The sequence below is a fragment of the Chenopodium album genome, chromosome 2 (genome assembly GCF_948465745.1).
Source record: "Chenopodium album chromosome 2, dcCheAlbu1.1, whole genome shotgun sequence".
NCBI lineage: Eukaryota > Viridiplantae > Streptophyta > Magnoliopsida > Caryophyllales > Amaranthaceae > Chenopodium > Chenopodium album.
The window spans coordinates 8,814,752-8,835,088 of record NC_137835.1 but is presented as its reverse complement, the minus strand read 5'-3'; the positions used below and the strand labels follow the sequence as shown (position 1 = coordinate 8,835,088).

The following is a 20,337-nucleotide window of genomic DNA, read 5'->3' as shown; positions in this document are numbered from 1 at the left end:
TTTATAGTTGAAATTGTAAGGGTGGGTGAAGTTAGGAGGATCAAGGGTGCTAACATTGCTAAGTGTAAGTATGATTGTTACACATTTGTCTCATATTTTGAAGATTCTAGTCTCTTTATTTTGAATATCTTTCAAAGTAATATTTTATGTAGGCACAGGCTAATAAATGCTTTAAGACGTTGGATAAGATAACTAAAAAGAAATTTTTTAAAATAAAACAAACATTAATTATACTGATAGGCATGTAGTTTTGTCATACACTCTCAATTTATAACCTTAAGAAATATTTTAAATTATTATCTAACATCTCGAGAGCCGTGTTAGCAAGATGCTTTAATGTTATGCATAGAAAGTCAGCAATAGTAATACTCGTAGTATGCATTTTGCATAACAACTTTTTGATGTAGCAGGTCACAGCAGGTGACAAGGATTGGGATTACCCGAGTTATTTTGTTAGGGGTAACCCGAGTTATTCGTCAGAGTTACTCGATCAGGGGTTACTTGAGGGGTTCGGACAAGAGTTACTCGAGGGGTTCACACGGTCAGGGGTTACTCGAGTTACTCGGTCAGGGGTTGCTTTAGCTACTCGATTAGGGGTTACTCGATCATAGGTTACTCGGCCAGGGGTTACTCGAGGTACTCGGCCAGGGGTTATTTAAGGAGTTCAGTCAAGGGTTACTCGAGTAATTCAGTCAGGGGTTACTTGATGGTTCAGTCAGGGGTTACTTGAGAGGTTACTTAGTGAAGGATTACTAGATCAGGAGTAACTCAAGTAACCCCCGACCGAGTAACTCAAGTAACCCCGACAACTCGAGTAACCCCAGATCGAGAAAATCGAGTAACATCGACAACTCGAATAACCCCTAACCGAGTAAATCGATTAATCGAGTAACCCTTGTCGCACGGTATAGCAAGCCGCATACAAAATTGTGTTTGCCTAATTGTATACCACCGCATGTCCGCATTATTAATTAAGTTTATTATTGGTATCACTTCAAAGGGTCCAATGTGATTTCTTTGAAAGAAAGCGATTGGACGGGTGTTCAACGGGCTGGGCCTAAACACGATTAACTTTTAAGGGTCATTTCAATTAAATACCCCTTATCTTCATCTACATTGAAATTTCAATTGACAAGTCTAATCTTATTTTTATATGAAATTTCCTTAACTTTAATAATTGTTTGAAGTTGTTAGATTTTGAAAAATACGGAGTACTATGCTTTAATTGTTTTCAAGAGTCAACATAATTTTCACTGATATAGTTCTTTGATTAGCTTAGAAAGCTCTAGTTGACAAATTTAGTGAGACAAGTGTATTCAATGTTTTTTGACATTTCTTGTTGGATGGAGCCATGAAGGTTGTATCAGTATGAGAAAATTTGAACTAGAGCTTTCTAAATTGCTTATGTAAATTTCGTGATTACATAAATTATTAAAGTTGTTAATTTTGTATCATGTTAAATTCTACGGCACCTCATTTCTAGAAAATATTGATTTAGAAGCCCACGAGTTGTGTTTAGTTGACAATCTTGGCCTCCTTTACTTTAGTATTTGACTTGGTCATGCCATGTCTTGCTACTCCGTTTAACTTTAGCTTAAATATGAACCAACGTGAGTTGGCTAGGCCCGACCCATGAGCTATATGCGTCTCATGTCATGTTGAAGTTCCAAAAGGTGTTATACGGTTATGCTTACACTGTGTTGTACCATACTTTTTGTGATGGTTCGTGTTGTGCTTTGAGTGAACTCGTTAGATTGCCATCTATACCCTTGTGTTCATGTTGGTTCATCCCAAAAATAGGTAATTCACCCTATAGACGCAAGCAATTCCATTTTGTAGACACACAATAGTAACATTCATTTTCAATTCATTTGTACCCTTCCACAACTCTACAAGTATTGTTAAACATTACAAGTAACATAATTTATTTTGAAAAATTACGGAGTACAAAATACCACCTCCGATTCATATTATATGCAACTTTGGTGTATTGTTATATAAAATAATCCAAAGTTGCATATTATACGAACCGGAGGTAGTGATTACAAATTTATTATTTTTAGGCTAATGTTTCTCCTCATTACACTAATCTACATTTATATCTTCCTCTATATCTCTCCTCTCCTTCATTATGCATTTATGCAATATGAATAAGAAGTGTCTTTCCAAATTACTCATATTATTTGTAGTGTTTGTACTCCATTGTTCTATCTTTAACAAAAAAATGAACTTTTCCTAGGCTCCTATACTCCTAGCTAAAAAGAGTAGGATGTTTTGTAAGAAGAATCAATGATGCCTAGTACAGATTCTCAAAACATCATTAGTCTTGTCTTGTTAAAGTGTATATCAATATCAATTCAGTAAAAAGTGCATTAAAACAATACAAAGAGAATCACGGAATTGTTGAAGAACTTGCCAATTTTATTTTTTTTCTCTGTTTTAACACTGTTTAATGAGCAGAAAGCAGATATGCTTAAGTTTGGTTCAATGATCTTTATAGGAAAAAGAGTAAAAAGAATGTGACTATCACATTTATTGGTCCTAAATTTTTGTCATTTTTTTTTATATTCTGAATTTAGGGGTTTGGCATGGCCCTAACTATATAGGTCTGGTGCTACTATTGCTACAATACTACTCCATAGTCCATAGTACTCAAGTTTGGATATCTCTATAGTCTTAGATTAGGACATTTTGCTTTTGTAATCTTTTGGAAAAGTACTCATATTATATAATCTTGATTTATTTGTTAAATGAAAAAGATTAATGTGAAAAATAAATCAAAATATGAAAATATGCACTAATTTACGTGGTTTATTAATAATGTGTTAGCTACATCCACTTATACTTCGTATAATGAGACAAAGTTTTGTTGATATTGGGGATTATACATAGGGCGTCCCCAGTTGCTCTTCTTGAGAAACAAGAAGTGTTTCTCTAGTGGCAGTTGTGTAATATTTGTGCTTTGGGAATTGTAAACAAATATTATTCTCTGCTGACTGTAATAAACACTGAAGTTGCTGATGTGGGCATTGGAAAGACGGATTTAACTCGTAGCAAAAAATTCCGTCAGTTCTGATTTTCCAACAACACCACGATCGGCAGCCTAACAATACAATTATGCTATTCTTCTTCTTCCTCCTTTTCTCAAATCAAGCTCCATTAATGGAGCTCGAACTTTCATCTTCACCCATCCCCCACCACACCACCATTTTCGGCGGCAAAGCCGCCGAATTAAACGAAAAACCTAATATAAAGGGGAGAAAAAAAAAAGGCAAGATCAACCCTTAAGGGTAAGGGTGTCATCTTCCTCCATTGAAGTAGCCTTTGAGCTTTTGAAACTCCATTGAAGAGAAGGATGAAAGTTGAGAGAAGGGGGTAACTACGGGAACAGTGACATAACGTTTTCAAGGATATTGGTTTCTTCCGTCAAATTATTGAGTTAACACCTGTCTATTCTAGAGTTTGCAAATAGTCGGTCATACCCTTACCTGCTCATGGGAAATTCCCAATTCACCCTCATGAGAAACACTTCTTGTTTCTCAAGAAGAGCAACTTGGGTTTTCCCTTATACATATTACTTAATGAAATAGGTTAGTAAATAGTTTGTAGAATTTTTATAAATTTCAGCTTGCTTTCTCATATTAATTCATCATCCGAATATATAACACAAGAGCCCAAAAAAAGATAAAACTCTAACTCTAGAAATACTCTAACTTTTGGTGAATCTAGAATTAGAAAACACTATAATAATTTTTTAACTACCAAAAAGATATCCTTAGAATCTAAAAATCTTGAAGCAAATACAAAATAACCTCCATAATAGGTTCAAAATAAAAAAAATAAAAATAAAAAATTGTATCTCACATAGTGAGACTTTGATAATGGGTTGTTATTAAGGGGTAAATAGACTTATGACATATTCTAACAAATTGGGTATCGCATGTTTAATTAAGAGCACTCTTAACTATGTTAATATATATGTGATCATGAAAATTCCAAAAAAATTTCCTCGTTGAGTGAATAAGAAAAGGTAGTAGGGCCTGTTTAGTTCAGCTTAATTTTAGTTCAGTTCATAGCTAATTTTTTTCCTCTCATAAACAATTCATTTCAACTCAATTTAGTTTAGTCCAATTCAGTTATGTTGTTTTCAGTAAATCGAAACAGGCCCTATTCACTTCAGCTTAATTTTAGTTCAGTTAAGTTCAGCTCAAATCAGTTCAGTTCAGCTCTAATCAGTTCAGTTCGGTTTAGTTTCAGATCCAATCAGTTCAGTTTAGCTCCTAATTTCCTTCTCTCATAAAATATTTATTTTAGTTCAGTTTAGCTCCAATCAATTTTGTTCAATTCAGTTCAGCTCAGCTCCAATCAGTTTAGGGCCTGTTCTCTTACGTTGAAATTCTGTTCAGTTCAGTTCAGTTTAGTTTAGTTTAGTTCAGTTCAGCTCCTAATTTCCTTCTCTTATAAAATATTCAGTTCAGTTCAGTCCAGCTCAGCTCAATTCAATTCAGTTCAGCTAAGTTTAGTCAATGAGAACAGGCCCTTAGTTCAGTTCAGTAAATGTGAACATGCCCTTAGTGTGCAGGTTGGACTTACAAAAAAAAAAGAAGAGGCAGCAAGGGACAAATAGTTTTTTGACTTCTTGAAAATTGAAACGACTTTTTGAGTTTGTGAAGCCAATAAATGAAAAAATTCGCTAATAGGTGTTGGAAAAATACCTGATTAAAAAAGATAAAAGAGAACAAAGTGGATAATTACTTGATTATTGATAATCACAAAATATAGTTTTGTCGTGGTCTGGAGTCCACTGTCTTAGAAGCAAAATAATCCACCACCGGTATAGATATCTTGGTGACAAATGCCCCCCAAGGTTTACACAACTTCCTCCATAATTTGTGTACTTGAACTCAAATGATGGAATTGCTACAAGAATGGTTCAAACCTCTTAAGGGCGGATTTGTATTTTTGTGTTTATGGTTCATGAATAAATGAATAATGAATTGCTAAATGATAATAAGAAGATTCGTATTTATAGATATGGAAAAAAGAAGCTCAAAATAGCTACCTTGAAAAACCAACACGCAAACTTACATCTATTGGGCGATTGTTGCGGGCAAAATAAATTACCACAAAGGGTTGTAGGCGCAGCTCGAACTACGGGCGCAACACTAAAAGGTTAGCTTGGGGTTCATTATCTTTGATTTGCATCACTAGAGTTATTACTCCAACAATAGGGTGGGTCAACAAGTATTATTAGGGTGTCATGTTTCCTTCTTGAAACAACTCCATCTAATGTGAAATAGGATCCATATTCTACAACTTCTCTAGCCAATTAGCCGAAACAGTTGAAACATCTAATTAGAAAAAAAGAAGGATAATGTTGTGGTAGTATAACTACAGTTTATCATTCATATTAAAGTATGTTCCATTAACTATGAAAACCACAATTTATCATTCATATTAAAGATTTAAAGGATGTTCCATAAACTATGAAAATGGAGAGGGAATTGACTAATATGGAGTAGGGATGACAGTGGGTCGGATTAAATGGGAGACCCGCCCCATCCCCGCCCAAGTGGGGCGGGGATGGAGGGAGGTTTGGCGGGTGATGGGGCGGGGATGGGTATAAAATGTGTACCCACCATGGGTGATGGGGCGGGTATGGATTTTAGAGTAGACCCGCCCCATATCCGCCCCGCCCCATACCCACCTTATACCCGCACCATATTTCTTTTAGATGAGTTGAGAATTTATGAAACTTGATACCCCTTGAGACCCAATAAGCTTGAATAGTGAAAGTGCCAATTTTCTTAACCTAATTTGATATAATCATCATTAATGTGATACAATAGATCATCATGGCAAAGGGTTTGGGACAATTTTGGGGCGTGTATGAGGTGGGTATGAATATCCAAGTGGGTGATGGGGCGGGGATGGATCATATCTTGTACCCGGTGGGGCGGGTATGGATGTGGATATTGTACCCGTCATGGGTGGTGGGGCAGGGATGGGTATAAGATTTTTAGGCGGGTATGGGTATGGAGGTACCATCATCCGCATCCGACCCGCCCCATTGCCATCCCTAATATGGAGTACTTCTTTCTCATATTGTTTTGGCTAATTGGCTTAATATATACTTGTACAAAGTACGTTTTATTTCCCCACATAAATGAATAGATATGTTTTATTTCCCTACATATAGTACTCCGTAAATGAATAGATTTGCCCTATTAACCCATCCATCTTAGATGTTGATTCTTCCAACCCTAATTTAGCTCCCACACCACCACTACACTTACATTTCACCACAAGTCTAATGACTTGTTCTATTCGGCTTAATTTCAATTCAGTTCAGTTCCTAATTTTCTTTTTTCATAAACAATTCAATTTATCTCAATTAAGTTCAATAAATCAGAACAGATCCTAGACTCTAGTCACCATCACCAATCACTATCTCTACTATTCCTACCTATTGCCTTCCATCAACTACATACACCATCAATCCACCACTATTTTACCCGTCCACATTATAATTGCACAACAATCATATTTATTAAATTTGGATAGATTAGTTAATACAAAAAGTATAATAAAAACAAACTTTAAGAATTACCGACAATTCTCTACTAATCAAGAATTGACTTGAAGAGACCAAAGGAAAACGCTACGAGTAGCATAGTTACTTATACATGTGAAGAAAAGTAAAATCAAATTAAAAACCCTAATTAGATGATTAGTCCTCCAAAAAGAAGATTAACAACTCCATTAATTAATAACATAATAATAGAATGAATAAGACGGTCCACGTGGGAAGTAAGAAAGAGACATGGAATCGTCACTTTCACACACTCCCACTTTACAAGATTATTATTAAAACACTAATTTACTCCCAATTATTCATTTCAAAGTACACTCCATTTCATTTATATATCTCCATTCCTCTTCATTTTCTCTCTCTTCAATTCAAATGCCCCTCTTATGGGCAAAGCTTCAAGATGGTTCCGGGCCTTATTGGGCTTAAAACAACCCGACCCGAACCCAACCCCGAAGAAACAACCCAAAGACAAGCGCAGGTGGAGCTTCGTCAAATCCTACCGTGACAAATCCACCACTAAACCCCCACCTCCCTTGTCACGCCCTTCCGATACTACGACTGCAGTCAGCGGAGACGATGACGCGAATAAACACGCAATTGCCGTAGCAGCAGCCACTGCAGCCGTAGCGGAAGCCGCTGTTGCTGCCGCACAAGCCGCTGCTGCGGTTGTCCGGCTCACCAACAGCGGCTTGTGTAATAGTAATAGTAATAGTAGTAGTAATAATAATAATAGTAATAATTGGAATGACAAAGGTGGTGCATTATCGGCGAAAGGTAGCAGAGAGCAATGGAGTTCTGCTGCTGTCATCATCCAGTCCCACTTTCGCGGTTATTTGGTTAGTTTTTTATTTTTTAATGTTTCTGTTTTAAGTAAAACGGTGTCGTACGGTGTGGTTGTTTGTTTGAGAGTGATTGATTGAGTGAGCTGGGTTGAAGTGTCGTGATGTGTTTTCGTGGGTATGAGTAAGTGGTTTACGACGCTACCAAACGCGGGAAATTGGTAACCCACATTCCCCCACTTAGAAGAGTGTGAGAGTGTAGACTCTAGAGTAATGGAATTTGGAAAGGTAGGGATAGTAGCATGTGCAATTTTAAGAGCTTTTGTTTTTGTGGGAATTCATTATTACTGCTTTTTACTCATTTTATGCTTACTTTTCTCAACTTGTTTATCCATTTTAAGTGTCTTCTCTGTATGAAAACGGTGATGTAGACGAGATTTTGATATTAGTACTAAGAGCTTTGTAGGCAAGGTTCCAAGTCGCAACTCTTGCAAGGTGCAGTGATATAGACGAGGTTTGATCTGAGGTGTTAGGGTGTTTTCTTTATATGGTGTTATGTAGACAAAATTCGATATTAGGGGCGGATCATACTCCATAAAAATCAAGTCTTGATTTGTGTGATTGGTTTATTAGGTTTAATGTTTGGTTCATGTACTGAATTATTATTAAAACTTGGGAAGAACACAAATAATCGGGATTAGGGAATAACTAATTGGGATTTAGGAGAATTAATTAATTATACATAGCATTATATGTTCGGTATGCTCTTTCCAATTATAGGGGATATATTGGTAAATGGTAATTATCTATGTATGAACAATTGGACATTAATAATATATTGTGGTACAAGGATTATTTAATGGAACTCCTATAGTAGGTGTATGAACATAGGAAGAAATAGGAGTATATTGTAAGTTGGTGGTTTAATGGTTGATAATGCCAATACACGAATTTGGCAAAAATACAGCTCATGAGTTGTTTCTTGTTACGAGTACCCTCAAGCAAGTACCCAGCAATTGCTGTTGTACGTGCTTTCGTTGTACCTATACGAATTTTGTCGCCCCCCATTTTGTGTTTTACTCGTCCTCTACATTTATACTAGTAATGTAACAATTAAATTTGGACAAAGATAGTTTCTTTTTTGTTTTAATGTTCATTTGGTCAATCATCTTCCCATCATTAACCACATGTAAATTTACATCTACAATTTATGGATCAAGTTTTTAGATTAAAGAGGTCAAAATTGGCGAGAATTAGATGCAAAATGAGACATATAGTCTTATTGGTCAACTCCCATTGAACACTTGTTTGTCTCAATGTCATCTGGTTTTTGGTTGTGGGGTTTAAGCTGGACATTTTGGACTTGCCGACCCTCGAAAACCACATGATTGCTGATTAATATATGCTAGCTGATGATAACAATGCATTTTTTAATGGGTGTGTTGTGATCTTAAATAATTTTGGACCGACAATGAATGATGCACACGAAGTTTATGTGTAATCTATATTGTAAGGTTGTGTCATGTACGTGTATAATTGAGCTATGATACTTTGGTTAATGGTTTAAACTTGTAGAGGTATTATGATAATGAGCAAGTGATTTAGATTAGATTTGGAAGACTCGAGCTTATTAACGAGTCTATTACCTTTGTATTTTAAGAAACTGTTTTCATGTTCCTTGTTCAACTAATAATCCCTCCTTTTCTCTATCGCTTGGCTTTTTATTACTCCGTAATACTGTAATATACTCATCACTAGTAGATGTACGATTGTTGTTTGTATTACTCCATTGATATAAAAAGTGATAAGAGAGATTTTATCCAATGGAGCTTATTCTTGTTTCTTCTTTAAACTTTAGTGGTAACTACTGTCTATTGGTAATACCCAAAGGACAAATAGGGACTTTGACAAAACGTGCATGCATACATACATTGGATCATTTTACTTTTCTTCTTGATTTTAAAACATGGAGTTGGCAAACTGTCCTTTTGGCTTTTGTTATCCTTTTTGTTCTAGCTCTTGAGTCTTGAGCTTTGTGGGATATTGTGGACTCTCCCTAAAGTCCCCACATTTCTTTTGTGATTAATGGGAAAAAAAGCCTCTAAATCACTATTTCCAATAGTGAAAAGTAATTAGTCTTGTGACGAAAGACATTTTTTGGTTTTTATAAGCAATGTAGCATCTCTACTTCCAAATAAAAGTTTTATTTAGTACGGATTATAAAATGGTCTTTAAACAAAATTTTCAATTTTCACTAATTTGTTTTATTGTATGTACCTTAACTTTTAAATTGATTTATACTGGGTGATTAACAAAGGTTATCTTATCCACTTTTAATTAATCAAATCTTATTTTTTCCTCGTTCTTTATTCACCTTTAATCAATTAATCCGCCCTGTTTTCTTATTTGTCGTTCACTTTTCGAAAAACATGTACAAAGCCCAAGTGAGATTTCTATTTAGGGTCAAAGTGAGTAAAAATTGTTCTAGCATTCAAAATTTAGGGTGTTGACCCTTTGAGATTATGGGATCTAACTCTGGTACTAAAGAACAAATTCAGAGTAAAGTATTTGCATGAATACTGTTTATGTTTGGATTATAGTCAGAATTGTGTTTATTTAGGCACCTGCAAATCTGAACTCTGTATTAGTTGAATTGTCTCTGTCTTTCTTGAATATTTTGTCCTTTCCCTTATTTTCAGGGAAACTGTGCACAAAAAAGCTTCTCTTTTGGCTCTTTGTTGCCTTTTTTTTTTTAATAAAAAAATCATGTTATTTTGTGCATTACTCTTTGGCGCCAAAATCTTTGTACATGTAACTAATTGATTGAATTGAAATGAAATGTTGGTTGTAATGTTTTTAGTTGGTTCAGAAAATATTGAATGCATTAATCAAATTGTTATGTTAATCATACATGCAGGCCAGGAGAGCATTGCGAGCATTGAAAGGGTTGGTAAAACTACAGGCTCTTGTCAGGGGACACATTATGAGACGAAAAACAACCGAAACGATGCGTTGCATGCAAGCCATGCTACGGGCTCAAGCGCGGGCCAGATCGGTCCGCGCTTATATCCCTGAATCTCCTTTCTCATCTACCAAATCTTGCCCAATTCTTCTTCACCCAGTAAGCACTATTTCTTTATAAAGTTGAATTTGTAGGAAGCTTCTTTTAGTTTTTTTCTTAGGAATGTTGACAAAAATATGACCAATTTGCATTATTTTTCTACTTTTATTCTGCTTTAGTCAATGGTGACAGTATGGATTTAGTTCTTTATAATCTTTTGGAAAATAATCAGTTGTTTAGTAGGTAGAAAAGTGAAGGGGTAGTTGGAGTTGAAATTTTATGATTGAGAGCTAGAAAGACTTGGTCAATCATTTTTTTTGGTCAATCATTTTTTTGGTAGCTGCTTTTGTTTACAATTTGGTTCTGCAAGCTTAGTTTGACCAATTTATCAGCTTGTTAGCCAAATTTTATTATGGGAAATCTTAAATCTGATGTATGCAAAATCTGATCTTAGCATTAGTCCGTTTCGTTAGTTTTAGCTTTGACAATCTCCAAAGCCTCGATCTTTCGTGATTATTCAATGTAGGTCTTTTCGCCTAAAGTTAGTTGGCCGATATTAATTCTGATAGATGGTTAATCGTATTCATTATTGATCTTAAAGATGCATGATATAGCCCAAGTAGTATCAAAATCTAATAATTGTTAACCATGAAACTAGGGAAGTACATTGGAATTCTTCCTGCTTCTTGATGAAATTGTAGTCTAAACTTGATTGTGTTGTTGATCTCATGTGTATGAATTGTGTCGTACAGGGACCCCCAACGCCTGATAAACCTGAGCAAGTTGTTCGAGTGAAAAGCATAAAGCAGGATCATTCACCAAACATTAAGGTATATATACTCTAAATAGCTTATTACGATTTACGAAGTACTCCCCTAGTCCCCTTGTCCCAATTTGCTTGCCCCATAAACTATAACGAGATGTCCCTTAAAGATTGTCCCTTTTTCTAATAGAGTCACCACTAACCCACTTGAATACACTCACAAAAGTGAAAAGACAAATACACCCTCATTCACTTGCAACTTTTTGGTTCAATCTTTAATAAAGCATATTTAATTATGAGGCAAACAACTAGAGACAGAGAGAGTATAGTTTTGTCTGTCAAATGAACCACAGTGCCAAAGAATTAAGGGTAAGCTTCGGAGAAATTAAAAGTCGTTGCTATGATCTAGTTAATTAGCCTCAGTCTTTAATCTTTTCTTCTCTAATAGTTAAGCAACATGCATTGACTTCAATTCTTTTTTCTTGCCTCAGAGGAATAGTTCAAAGTCAAGCAGCCGAATGAACTCCATGAACCAGGATAAAATAAACTTGGGCTCATCCTGGTCAGACCCTCGAATGGAGGACTCAATGTGGGATTCACGAGCTACAGCCTCCTCAAGAACATGCCTAACAGATGATGATCGAGTAGATAAAATCCTCGAGATAGACACAGGGAAACCCCATCACACCTTTAGAAGGAGAAGCCTCTTCGAGTCCTCTCACTCAGGCTTATTAACTTCAGAGCTTCTAAGCCACAGCCAGACTACCTCAAAGGACTCGACAACTCACCACACAGTCCAAAGCCCCGTGTCATGTGAAGTAGTTCAATCCCTAAAACCTCTTTTACTTCCACAAGACTTCATCGAAGAAAAGAACTCATATTGCACAGCAGAAAACAGCCCACAATACTGCTCAGCTGCCTCTCAGGGAGGCAACAGTTCAAGGACATTCACCCCTACTAAGAGCGACGGTTGTTTTAGTGGGTACTCGGACTGTCCTAGCTACATGGCTTACACAGAATCAGCTAAGGCAAAAATGAGATCCCTTAGCGCGCCAAAGCAAAGGCCTCAGTACGAAAGAACAAGTTCGACTAAAAGGTACTCGATTCACGGCCTTGGCGAGCACCACCCTAGATCAAATGCACAAAGGGCTTCTGCTATGCATGCAAGTTTCACAAGCAAGGCTTACCCGGGATCAGGCCGATTGGATAGGCTCGGCATGCCAGTCAGGGACAGTACAGTAGTTTACTACAGTGGGTATCTCAATTAGAACAGAAAGTTTGTTTTGTTTAAATCTCTAATTAGTCTAACTTGTTGCAATTTCTTAGGATTAGTGTGTGTTATCTCTTTTATTAATCAAGTGTTATACTACTCATATGGCTAACCCAAAAGAAGGAAGCTAATGCTTCATATTCAGTATTGTTGAACCTAGATTGTCATTATTATTGTTATTAACTAATGTTATCTTATTAAATGTTTTATAAAAATAAGTACAATAGCTAAATGACCAAGATATGAGTGTGGTCCATAGAAATGTATATGAATGAAGGAACATTATAAATCCCAAGATGAAGTTGGTTGAGATTGTGTATAGTTATAATAATATTGAAGTGTTACAAATAATAATAATGTGGGATTTCAATAAGGTTAGTCGTCGGTGGTGGTGGTAATCATTATTGGCACCACAGTGCCGGTCAGGGTACGGTCACATTAACCCATGTAGCCAAGCTGTATACAACCCCATCTTAATTTAATGCTTGTGATTTTATGGTAATGTTTGTTTCTTACTTGGTATGGTTGCTTAACAAGTACTACTTCACCCACATGAACATTGCTAAATGTACGCGATGAGTAAGGCTATTTAGAGAACTGTTCGGTGTGAATAAGAGAGGAAAACGGATTTTGGTAAATTTACTTGTAGGCTCCTTTCTCTATCTCTTGTTTTTTGTCGTACATGTCCTCAATAATCATGCCTATTTAATTGTGATGAAAAAGTAATAATAATTTAGAAAACTATACGATTGGGAATATAAGATAGGAAATTGGATTGCTTGTAGGCCTTGCTCCTTTTCCTCAACACATGACATACCCTTTTTTTTTCTTCTTCTGTAATGGGTCACCCTATTAATTATAATTTTTTGTTTTTTGGTTACAAACCCTATTAATTATAATGATTTTATTATTCCAATATTGTTGTTATTAGCCGGTGCCCGGTCTTAATAATAAGAATTTGACATTTTTGCAACATATGATGAGATGATGAGTTTAATCAAGAATTCAGCACAAATATACAAGTATATATTATAAAGTTGTGCGTTGCATTAATTTCATAGGCTTTCATTAATCATCATTGGGTATTTCTAAAAAATTATTAAGAAATGATGGCAAACAATGAGGTCCTAAAATTCCAAATTTCCCAACATCAACTGATGACGACTTCCACTACCTAATACTTTCCTGTTTTCATCGAATCATTTAAGTATATTCATCAATTTTGTACCATGTAAATTAGATTAACTAATTGTATTTTTTTTTTTTTTTTCTTTTAATGATTGATATTGTACAAGAGAAAGCCACACACATCATTTTCTTCTTCAGACTGGCGAAAAGGACATTATTTTCTTTATTAGGATTGATTGGTTAAGAATTTTAATGCTGTTTATCACCTGTTATTGTCGTCTAGAGCTCACTAAAACCTAAACATAAATAGCATCTTTTAAATTATGCTCTATTACAAGATTTTGATCCAAACAGAAATTGACCTAGCCCATTCAAATTTGATGTTAATGTGAATCATTTTTATTGTTATCGATTTTAAGCTAATTAACCGTAAGATAAAAGACATATTGGAAAGCTCATCACGTGAATATGACTCAATCAGCATTGACGTGAAAGACTTCGCTCTCCTATGCTTGGAAGGAAATACTGAATTGAAATTGTGTATTGTAGTATCAGCGTGAATAACTGCACGTACCCATACTATTTAAGAGTCTTAACACTTATTCTATGGAGAGAAGCCATAGCCCGTCGAAAGTATTGCAAAGTAGAAATGAAAAAAAAAAAAAAACGAAAGTAATAAAAAAAAATGTTACACTGTTGCTGATTCACAACATAATAAGAGAACAATTACACACACCTTTCCATTTAATAAATCATTCTATTAACACACTGCTTAAGAAGAAAAAAAAAACAAAAAAAAAACAGGTATACGTATCACTATCTACTACTCCATGTACAATGATAACCGATATCCATCTATAAAAACCAAAACCAAAAGCGGATAAAGAAGAAAAAAACTTGAAACTAGCGTGGAAGCGAACATATATTAACGCATAGAAAAGAAGAGGATCAGAAAATCTGACATTTTCTTCTCAGTTTCCACACTTCCATTTTGAAGTTGGCACACAGCTCAGGTAACGGCACCATTTGCAATGGTCATTTCCATTCTTTCCTTGGAAGAGCATTACCAATCCAACAGTAAATCTGTGACAAACAACACGTACGATGATTATTTGATCAATCTACCAACAACATGAAACAGAACATACAGCGTACCATCAAATGAGAAGATGATTGAAAACAGTTAACCTAGGACCAGAGTGGTGCTTTAGGTTTTGGATAAGGGTCAAGAAACATTAGATATGAGCAGTGAACACATGTCTGTATGATGTTGTATGATCTCTCTAGGAGTCAAAAGAAAGGGGGGAGGGGGGGGGGGGGGGGGGATCATATAAACGGGGAGTATGTCTGTAAGATGTATGATCTCAAAGGAAAAAACTTCTAGAATAAAAATCCAGCTGAGTTCCATCATAGAAAAAAGTCTTACCCAGCTATAAGCAGCGCTGCAGCAATAAAGAACAACACCAACTGATACGCCATGTATTTGGATTTCACACGTGCATGTTCTGGCATTTCGTGACGCTCCAGCCACCCAAATCGAGGACGTAAGAGTAACACAAACCCAAATAGGAACCCTGATATAAATCCTCCAATGTGTGCAAAGTTGTCAACGTGAGGAAGGATTCCGACTGCCAAGTTGATTGCGATCATGATTATAAGTGTGAACAATGCAGCAGCCTACAAAAATGCAAAGAAACTCAGAGACTTATAAACTTGAGGTGTACTTCAACATATTTTAGGTATTCTGCAGTTATTGGTGTTTATAACATACTTTTATGTTAAAAGCTAAAAAACAAAAACAAAAATTAGTTGATACTATAGGGTTTACAATTGAAGCACTAGTAATCATCTACACTCCTAGACTGGATCAACTAGGTATCGAATAAGCACACAAATATAAAAACCCTTGTTCAATTTTACTTGGTCAGTAAGATCATAGCAACAGAGAATTTGTTACCTTGTTTGCGTAAATTGTCCAATTAGTAAAGAGCTCGGAAAGCATTGCCCCAAGTAGTCCAAACAAAGCACCAGAGGCTCCAACAGAAATTTGTTGTTGGAGAAAGAGAGAAGACATTACAGATCCACCAATACCAGTACACAGGTATAATATTCCAATTCTCACTGCCACAGGTAAGATAAAAAACAACTTGAGTTCCCAACAATGTATTTACTTTTACATTTAGTCACCCACACATAGAGAATATAAAATTTATTTTATGATTATGGAAGAGAGACCATACCAAATCCAAATTGCTGTTCAAGGCGGATACCAATGAAAACCAAACTCAACATATTAACAAGAAGATGGATTACACCAGCATGCAACCAGATACATGTAATGAGTCTCCAGCCTTGATGCTGATGTACCACCTTATCCCATTTAAGAGCCCCCAGTTTCACTAATCTGCAGGAGTCAATTACACACCAATCAAAATAAGGACATGCTTAGGGTAACAAAAAAATTGGTTTTGTGTTGAGTGTTGACTAGTCTGACAACACTGCTATGCTATTCCAAGAAATGGGGGATAAATAAAAGAGAAATTTTCATACAACACAATTAAAATTCACAAACTTTCTATTGCTCATTAATAATATATTCTTTCCGATCTCAAAAATATTTCTCAAGAAAATCAACGCTAAAGCCAACATACACTAGAATTCTAAAATTAAGCACAAAATACTCGTACACAACAGCTATCCCATAATGTCATTCTAAGTCATATTCAGTACAACCAATAGTGAGATCCTATTTAGCTAACTAATGGACATCAAAACAATCATCTTTACAGTTACCTAACACCTATAATGCCAGAGTATTGTTTAAAGTTTTTTTGCTAATTATAGCCATTGCCCATTAGGGCTATGAATAAAAGGACTGATAAGTATAAGGACTAGTAAGTATCCCAAAATGATATTAAGTTGAGAATTTATGACAACAGCTAAGTTTGGTACTTCGTTTATATACTTTTAAGTTTTTGATTAAAACTTCTCATTCATAGCCCTTGAGAAAACTCCATCACTTTTATTGTTTCAAAATAGATATTAATGTTATACTCCTTTATAGTAGTAATAATCAAATTATGATTATCAAGAAGTTGAAAGAATATGGAAATTGATTTTAACCATCAAGCGAACTTATTAGTTCATGCTACAGTCATTTGACAGTTCAAATTAGTTAAGCTGTTTCACAAACACGCACTTCCTCCGTTGGACAGTAAACTTTTCCATTGTCCAGCCAAGCACAATGACATAATGGCATGCATACAAGGAAGAAATATTCCAAAAAAAAAAAAACGTCCATAGATATGTAAGCAATATAAAACTTATGTAATGCTCACCATTCACCAAGTACATGCAACAATATCAGCCAAAAAAGCAAGGAAAACATATTCAAAATGGTTTTCTATTTGCAAATAAACCCGGTCATCACATGAAGAAGTCAAAAACAAATTAAAGCAGATTTTTTTGCTTTTAAATATGGAAAGAAAGCATAAAATTGAGGAAAAATCCCATGATTGAATCAATAAAGATTGTTTGAAGGTGACAGCCACATAGTCTCATACCATGATTTACTATGTATTGAATCATACTCCTAAACACCCAATCAAACAAAAGTTCATTGACATATTGAGAGAAAAAATCCCAATAAAAATTGATTTTGACTAACGAATTCAAGCAATCCCAGATGCCTAGGTTAAAATTAAGAATCAGTATTTCTGAGTTCCACAAGTCCACATTCTCAAAACTCACTCAGACAGCAGTTGCAAATATAGTAAATTTAGCAATAAAAATCAAGCAAAAACAACTACTTTGGAATTACTAACCACACCAATCACTAAAAAATCTAAAACCCCAAATCAATTAATCAGACACCCACATTTAATTTACAAAGATTGAGCATAATAAGAAACCCCACAATAATTCTTCAAAAATCCATACTAAATATTCTAAATTCAAGCTAAAAACTGACTAAATTCACTTTAATAACATTATTTATCATTAACTTACACTAAATGAGCTGAAAATAAGAAAAAAAAAAAATCACAATAAAAGCCCAAAACAAAGCTAACTTCATCATAAACCTATCCTAAATCAGCTTGAAAGAAGAACAAAATCACAATAAAAGCCAAAATTCAAGCTAAACTCAGAATAAATCAGCTAAAAGAAGGCAATATCACAGAAAAAAAAAAAAAAAACCCAAATAAAAACAACTAAAATCAACCCAAAAAAGAGGGGTAGAAAATTACGTGTTAGAAGAAGGGCCGAGAAGAGGATTCTCATTAAGAGGTTGAAAGGAGAAGCGACCCAGAAATCGAGCAACACAAGTATTAAACCCAAAATTATTTTTAGGGCAATTGTTGACGAACATAACAATTATAAACATGGCAACATTTGCAACAACAATCATGGGTACCAACCAAGATGTCCATTGTCTTGCAGAAGATTCAATGTGATACCCAGATGCTGCAACTGGGTAATTCGACTGATTTGCGTAATTAACATTATTCACGTTTACATTTCTGTTCTTCTCTGGATCTCTACTACCCATGTTTAATTAATTGATTGATTTTCTCTCTCTGAGTTTTAACGGTGGATTGAAGAAGAATTGAGAGTGGTTGATATATGAGGAAGAAGATGAAGTGGGTGTTGGTGATTGGGTGGGTATTGATTGAATTGAATTGAATTTTATGCGAGTCGGTGAAGTTACTCTTACAGGGGAGATATTGGGAGAGAAGAGAGGAGAGAGAAAGTGAGATTATTTGAAGAGGTTGTGTTGTGATTGACTTGAAATTGATCAAATCCCAGCTAATTTGTCCTGTGTTTCTATGAATTTTGTAACATTATTTTATCTATCTAACCATGTCTTAATCGCGTTTTATGTAAAGGATAATGACTTATATGGTGAAGTGGGAAGATTGGGAGAAGGATCCTATCTTTACTCGGGTGTAAAATTACACTGGGATGCTGTATCATATTTTTAATGTGTTTTTTTTTTTACTATATATATGAATATATCTATTTATTGTTTTTGTCGTATTGGAATCCACGATGTATATGAATAATTTTTGTTGATTTAATTATAAATTTGTCACTTGGTTTGCAAATCAATAAAAATGACATGTTGATATTATACGGAGTATTTTATAGAGTATGAATAATTTTATTGATTTAATTACAAAATGTCAATTAGTTTTGTAATAATGCTACTAGCAAGTTTATTATGTTAGTGATCACTTAGGAAGGAGAATGTGATGGGTGTACACAATACACCAGCCTAGCTAAATGTTGTAATAAATACAATTAGAAAAATTCGGAAGCAAGAGCAAACTTTAGTAATAAAAAATATTTACCTTGTGATAAAATGTGACTTGATTTTAAGTGAAGAGAAGAAAAAAATGTGTATGTTAATTTGAAGCAAACAGATTGAAAATGTTAGTTGAAAGTCACTTGTGTCGAGAATAATTCTTTTGTATTTTGTTAATCAAAATGCAATGGGGATCAATGAAAATATTCCAAAAAAAGAACAATATTAATAGGAATAGCAATATTAATCCTATTTCATTCAAAAAAAAAAAACAATATTAATCCTATTAATATTGAAGGTGACAACTCATGTCATATCATCAATAATAAATTAATAATGTCTTTTAATGTTTATTGCCCATTGAAAATTCATTTCCTCTTGGACAATACTCATCTATACTGCTATACGTAGAAGATACTGAACCCATGTCACTTTTGGGGGAGATGGAGGGACAGTTTTGTCCCTCCACTCCATGATCCTCGTTATTTTTTATTTGACTACTATCCCAACATATGTCAAAAACTCAAAATATAATTGTTTATAAAATAATGAAAATTCATTATAATGACGGTAATAATTCTAGGGTTCTTCATTGTCCAGATTACTCTTTTATGGCAAAATTGGGTTCATCCTCTTTATCAACGAAGATTATCACCATGGACGACAAGCTTGAGTGGGTGAAGTTTGTGACCTGTAAATGTTCTCCTTCAAAAATCGCTATTTTTCAAGTGTAGGGGTTGCGATAATTTTGCTTGGGTGAAGGAAGGAGATGCAGTCAGGGCAGGGGATGAATTCGAGGTTGAAGGAGGTTCATCCGGTTCTTTGAAGACAAAAGTTGAGGATTTGGCCAATTTCATGAAAGTTGCTGAGAAAATGGCGCTTATATTGTATTTTGTGTTGTTGTCTGTTGTTTCTAAGTACTAATGTATGCATCCCTTATTGGTATGCTTTGATTAATTCATGTACTGTGAAAGGCTTTTGTGCTATTATCAATAAAATGGTTGGTTTTGAATTTATGAAATGTATTGCATCCAATATAACAGTAACCATAATATAGTCAATTGCATCCAATAGAATAGTAATTACAGAATTGCAAAATGATATAAGTCAATTCCTGCCAAAAGTCAGATTGCTTACAAAATGATATCAAATCAAGTTTCACTACTACTGCCATGTCCACTAACTATTGTCAAAGATGTGTCTACTAACATCTTTTACTTAGAGAAAATACATCACAACTTTTAAATATGTCCAAAAAAAACATAAACAGCAAAATAGCTCCACAAAATAACAGTTGCATTCTAAATAAATCAACTAAGCAGGCTGAGAGGCAGAGACACCCTTCCTTGTTCTTGGTGAACTTCTTATAGGCTGGGATGATGATGCATTTGTTGTTGGATCAGGTTGGGACAGAGAGATCCCCTTTGGCTTTGGTTTGG

The 20,337-nt window shown here is 34.9% G+C and overlaps 2 protein-coding genes across 2 annotated transcripts; one reads left to right on the top strand and one right to left on the bottom strand.

Annotated features, from left to right (window-relative positions):
- Positions 1–6,653: 6,653 nt before the first annotated feature.
- LOC145582418 (protein IQ-DOMAIN 22-like) lies at positions 6,654–12,620 on the top strand. Its single transcript, XM_081639417.1, has 4 exons — positions 6,654–7,428; positions 10,289–10,492; positions 11,185–11,262; positions 11,687–12,620. The coding sequence occupies exons 1-4, from the start codon at positions 6,976–6,978 to the stop codon at positions 12,461–12,463; spliced, it is 1,512 nt and encodes a 503-aa protein (XP_081495543.1). The 5' UTR covers positions 6,654–6,975; the 3' UTR covers positions 12,464–12,620.
- Positions 12,621–14,308: 1,688 nt separating this feature from the next.
- Positions 14,309–18,415, bottom strand: LOC145582408 (RHOMBOID-like protein 2). The gene is made up of 5 exons (XM_081639407.1): positions 17,841–18,415; positions 15,834–15,997; positions 15,551–15,714; positions 15,020–15,270; positions 14,309–14,676 (listed from the first exon to the last, which is right to left on the bottom strand). Exons 1-5 carry the CDS (start codon positions 18,140–18,142, stop codon positions 14,565–14,567), a joined length of 993 nt encoding a protein of 330 aa, XP_081495533.1. The 5' UTR covers positions 18,143–18,415; the 3' UTR covers positions 14,309–14,564.
- Positions 18,416–20,337: the final 1,922 nt, after the last annotated feature.

Coding starts and splice junctions, on each gene's coding strand:
- LOC145582418 (XM_081639417.1), top strand. CDS start 6,976: ATGGGCAAAGCTTCAAGATGGTTCCGGGCCTTATTGGGCTTAAAACAA. Junction 7,429..10,288: donor CCCACTTTCGCGGTTATTTG/GTTAGTTTTTTA, acceptor TCATACATGCAG/GCCAGGAGAGCATTGCGAGC. Junction 11,263..11,686: donor ATCATTCACCAAACATTAAG/GTATATATACTC, acceptor TTCTTGCCTCAG/AGGAATAGTTCAAAGTCAAG.
- LOC145582408 (XM_081639407.1), bottom strand. CDS start 18,142: ATGGGTAGTAGAGATCCAGAGAAGAACAGAAATGTAAACGTGAATAAT. Junction 15,271..15,550: donor GGACAATTTACGCAAACAAG/GTAACAAATTCT, acceptor GCATTTTTGTAG/GCTGCTGCATTGTTCACACT. Junction 14,677..15,019: donor GCAGCGCTGCTTATAGCTGG/GTAAGACTTTTT, acceptor TGTTTGTCACAG/ATTTACTGTTGGATTGGTAA.